This window comes from Telmatherina bonti (genome assembly GCF_933228915.1).
Source record: "Telmatherina bonti genome assembly, chromosome: 6".
NCBI classification, from domain to species: domain Eukaryota; kingdom Metazoa; phylum Chordata; class Actinopteri; order Atheriniformes; family Telmatherinidae; genus Telmatherina; species Telmatherina bonti.
Window position 1 is genome coordinate 8,894,360 of NC_136624.1, and position 5,191 is coordinate 8,899,550.

The window sequence follows — 5,191 nt, forward strand, 5'->3', positions numbered from 1 at the left end:
GTGTCAATTGTGTTCCTGCTCCACAGAACAAATTATTTTTTATACTAGATGAGCAGAACTAAAGATTAAATGTTAGTTGGCCTTAAGCAAACTTCACTTTGCAGACTACTGGCCAATCAGTAGAAAGACTCCTTTGTGAGCTGGAGGTCGTGACGTCAAATGGTCTCCATAAAGACATAAATTCATAGTTTAATCTGGAACAACGCAGCAATGGGAGGATGAGTCTTCATGTCCTCCGTTTCTTAACGTGCATAACTAATGAGCTCCGGATAAATGAAGCAGGACGACTGACGGCGCTCAGATTTGCATGAGCCAGCTTGCTGTTAACAGTGTAAAGACAAAGGGATTACATATAGTGTATATAGGCTATTTTCTCTTGCAGTTTACTCCAAAGTGGTGACAAAATGCTGGAGATGCTTGAATACAGCCACTATCAGGTGAGGCGACTTTTATTTTCTGCTTTATCCTTTTAAATGTGGATTTAAACTCTAATTATGCAATGATTTAGCTACAAAGTAAAGTGGACAGAGGAATGGAGGGCATCTATAACAACATTCACACAAACACGAACCTTATTCTGATGAAACTCCTCGTCTGTATTTTAGTTTACACAGAGACGGATTCATACGGGACCAAGCGTGTCTGAAAAGTGTGAAAACTGAGCTGGTATAAACAGAAATAAGCATCAGCAAGATGTAGCTTTTATACCTGCAGGAGTTTCTAATAAGTTGCTATAAATATCTTTTTTATTTGGGGGGAGTGGAGGGGGACTGGGGGGGCGAAGACCATGTGACTTAAAGTAGCTGCCGTGTTCCTTTTTCTCTTTTATCAAAATATCTCAAACTTAAACCAAACAGAGTCAGGAAAACTGACTTTTAAAGGGTTGACTCCGTTAACGAGGAAATAACTGAGACGATTGTCCAGCTGGGGGGTAAAATGAGCAGTAAAACCCACAGACGGTTCTGACCTGACAAACTGCTCATGGTTTGGATTGTTCTTGGTCTCATCGGTAGGTGCAGTCCCACCTAGAAAACCCCACCAAGCACCACATCCAGCAGGCTCAGAGGCAGCAGGTGAGGCAGTATCTGTCCACCACTCTGGGTGGGAAGGCGGGCAGCCAGTGCCCCAGTCAGCCCCCTGAGCACAGCATGCCCCCCGGCAGCGCTCCCAACAGTCCCATGGCCTTGCTCACCCTCAGCTCCAACTGTGAGAAGGAGGTACACCTGCTCACTTCCTCCGTTTTATCCCAGTCGGACGTGTTGAACGAGCGTAAAACAGAAATAAAACGGGCTGTTTGTGTCACACAGATGGACGATGTCATTGATGATATTATCAGCTTGGAGTCGAGTTACAGCGAAGACGTTCTTGGGCTGATGGACCAAGGCCTGCAGATCAACAACCCGGTAAGTCGTCTGGAGAACGAACGTCTTCTCTCTTCTGGTTTACTGGGAAACAACGGAGCATCTGTAATGTTTCAGCTTCCCGTGTCGGGCAACCTGCTGGACGTGTACAGCAACCAGGGCCTTCCTCTCTCCGGCCTCGCCATCAGCAGCTCCAGTGCACCCAACATTAAAAGGGAATTCACAGGTAATTATGCCTGTTTTTTTTTTTTTACCTGTGTATATTTAGACCAGTGCACACAGAGATGTTAGAAAGCAGCTCAGGGAACCAGCACTGATGCACCACAAGGCCAGTTCAGTTTGATCCGAATCCTGCTGAAAGAAGAAGCAAACTCACACTTGTAGGAAGTAAAAGGATGATTGTTGACAAATGCAAATATTGTGTGCAATTTGGAAGTGCACAAGATACCAACAAGTCAATGATTTGCCCAAATAATTACTCCAGCTCCTGGCATGAAGCAAGTACTGGACAAGCCTGGATCCTGTGGCCAGTATGAAAGCTATCAAAGGCCAGAGGGCTTTCCAGTAGGTAAGCAACGCCGAACGTAGCTCTCTTCTCTCATCCTCACAAGCTGTGTTTCCAGTATTTTGTGTATGACTAAATCGCACACAATAAATAATTCCATAAAAAGAAACAAGAAAAAGTGCAAAGCTAATTTTTAGAGACCTTATCCTGCTGAGTCTGTAGATCATTTCTGATTGGCTGCGATTAAAAGACTAACGGCCGGCCTGCTTCACAGAGGCGGAGGTTCGCGCGCTCGCTAAAGAGAGACAGAAAAAGGACAACCACAACTTAAGTAAGGCAATTACAATTATTTCTTCCTTTCTCTAAGTGTGTGTGCATCAATACACATATCTCTTAACACTTATTTAATAAATAAACCAGTCGCTTTATGTTTTCTCTCAATTTCTAGTCGAACGAAGACGAAGGTTCAACATTAACGACCGCATAAAAGAGCTGGGAACTTTAATACCAAAGTCAAACGATCCGTAAGTACTTCTGCCTGTGTTTGGAAGGAGTTTCCACAAGTTATACTTCACTAAAAGTACATTAATGTTTTCTGCTATGGGTAAAAACCCTGCAGGTAGAGAGCTGAATATGTTCTATATCAGAATACTTTAGGATCATTATTTAGAATAACATGATTTTATTACATAATTCTTGAAGCCTAATATCAGGTTGTAAATTTTATCATGCACTCATTCATTAAGCAGTTAAAGCAATAAAACTCTGCCTCTGTGTGTTTACAGTTAAGATATTTATCATTTCTACATGAAAACGCTAATAACTAATAAAGCGACACAGTTCTGACATTAGATATTGGTTTTGAAGACATCCTCGGCCATCTCTTTGTTTGGTATTTAATCATTGACTTCATTTTTAGCATCCTCGGCTTCATGTGCATCCTTTAGGTGCATGACTTATGAGCTCAGATGAACCGTAAAGAATGATCCCGTGTTGTTGTGGTCAGCTGGTCAGTTGTCTCTGACTGCAGACCTTTGTCTCCTGTATTCCCCAGAGACATGCGCTGGAATAAAGGAACCATTCTCAAAGCCTCGGTGGACTACATCAGGAAGCTGCAGCAGGAGCAACAGCGAGCCAAGGAGCTGGAATGCAGACAGAGGAAGCTGGAGCATGCGAACCGCCATCTCATGCTTCGCATACAGGTGGGTCAGACCTGTCGATGCACATGCGACTCTAGCTGCAGAGTAGATTTACAGTTAAATACAGATTATTTAATATCAGCTGAGATGCAGCAGAACTGAAGCCACTGCAAATGGATCAAAACCCCTTAAAATAGGGCTGTGACGATATGCTTTTGTCCCGATTCGATTCCGATTTTTTTGGTGACGATTTGATTTAAATTGCGATTCTCACAATTCTCCATTATTGCTGATTTTCGTAGATTAAAAACAAACAAAAAAGATGTATAAAACTTTTCTTTTGCTGATCATTTTTCTTCATTTCAATGAGGAAAAAAACAACAAAGTAGTCAGATCATCATTCTGCTGCTATAATGCCCAAGAAGACAAGTAAAGAGATCAATAAAACAATAAAAATGACCTTTTTTTTAAATAATGGATTATTTTTATTTTTTAAAAAAAAGATTTTTTTAACAAAAACTTTTTTTTTTTTTAAATTGTGAAGAAAAAAAAAATCCAGATTTCCAATTTTTCGATCCACCCCGCCCGCCCGCCCCCCCCCCCCCATCAATAAGACACAATTCTTCCACTTTTCTGCTTCCTGATTCCTCAAAACTTATCAGGAGCAGTCCAGCATGAATCTGGAGTGGATTACATCAAAACTTCATCATTCCCACAGAAACATATAAAATCAGATCAAATTATGAGTTTATCTGGCAGCCCGGAGCAGCTGAACCCTTCTGATGATCCAACCAGTCACATCTCCCCTGTAACTGAGACTTTCCCCGTAATCCTGCAGGTCCTTGATGTTCCAGGTGCTATAAGGTTCATTTCTGCCCCCTTACCTACGTAAGACGGGACATGTCTTACAAACGTTTTCAAACTTCTGCGTCTTCATACTTCCATACAACATTTACATTGCCATGGTTACGTCAGTTCATCCACTTGTGGGCAGTGCCACGTTCAGAGTTCACTTACACGACCTGACGACGGTTTGTAGTGGAAATGTAAAGTCGCCTACAAACATTCATTCATTCCTTTTCCTAACCGCTTAATTCAATTCAGCTGGAGCCTATCCCAGCTGTCTTTGGGCGAAAGGCGGGGTACACCCTGGACAGCTCGCCAGTCTATCGCAGGGTGCTTACTAACATCCAAAAAACTTTGTTGTTAGAATCTTCTTCAGGCACTTTGAATTTGCTTGTTTCTGTTTCTTCATGTCCCTCTTTTTCTTCTCTGGTTGTGTGTCAGCTACACAGCTCAACACTGCCCCATGTGGTTCCCAGTGGTATTGCCCTGTTTTTACTACGTCTTATCTGATGCTTCCAGCGATGCTAGCTGGCTAAGCGTATTTGCTAATGATTATAGTTGTTGACTGTGTGAGTCAGGAAGGCTCCTTAAGAAGGAGAAAGCTGGTTTTTGGTAGAATTACTGGAAAATTTATTCAACCCTCACAAGAAATGATCTTCTTCATGTCTAATATTCATGTAGGAGCTGGAGATCCAAGCCCGGGCTCATGGTCTGACAGTGGTTCCATCCACATCCGTCTGCACGTCTGAGCTGATGGCTCGAGCCATTAAACAGGAGCCCCTCCTGGGCAACTGTCCGTCTGAGCTCTACCAGCACTGTTCTGCTCCTGATATGTCTCCTCCAACCACGCTGGACCTCAACAACGGTACCATCACCTTTGACCAAATTCCCGCTGACGTCAGGGACCCCGGCCCCTACGGAAACTCCAGGACCTGTAAAATGAAGGAGTTGGTAAGGGACAACACCCTGGGGCCGCTTTCCCCCAGCGATCCCCTGCTGTCCTCCATGTCCCCGGACGTGTCCAACAGCGTGAGCAGCCACCACAGTTCCAGCTCCAGCATGGAGGACAAGGACCACGGCTGTTAGCAGACACATTTACACCAACATTAAAGAAAAAACTCTGAAGTTATTTTAATTTTTATTGCATTTTTTGTCATAATTTTTGTCAATTCACTGCTGAACAAACTCCAGTGAGACACTGGAGTTCCTGTCTGATGTATATGCAACGCCTCATCACCATGGCATCAAGATGGATGGATCAGAAACATGAAGGACAAATGACTTGATTTAGATCTTTTTCTTTAGTATGTCTGAAGCTTTTATACACAAGAAAAATGTTT

General features: G+C 43.0%; 1 protein-coding gene across 1 annotated transcript; it reads left to right on the top strand.

Annotated features, from left to right (window-relative positions):
• Positions 1-404: 404 nt before the first annotated feature.
• On the top strand, positions 405-4,937 carry LOC306756711 (microphthalmia-associated transcription factor-like; the record flags this gene model as incomplete). The annotated part of the gene is made up of 9 exons (XM_079241545.1): positions 405-437; positions 1,014-1,217; positions 1,308-1,403; positions 1,479-1,587; positions 1,846-1,929; positions 2,141-2,197; positions 2,315-2,390; positions 2,921-3,068; positions 4,533-4,937. The coding sequence occupies 9 exons, from the start codon at positions 405-407 to the stop codon at positions 4,935-4,937; spliced, it is 1,212 nt and encodes a 403-aa protein (XP_079097671.1).
• Positions 4,938-5,191: the final 254 nt, after the last annotated feature.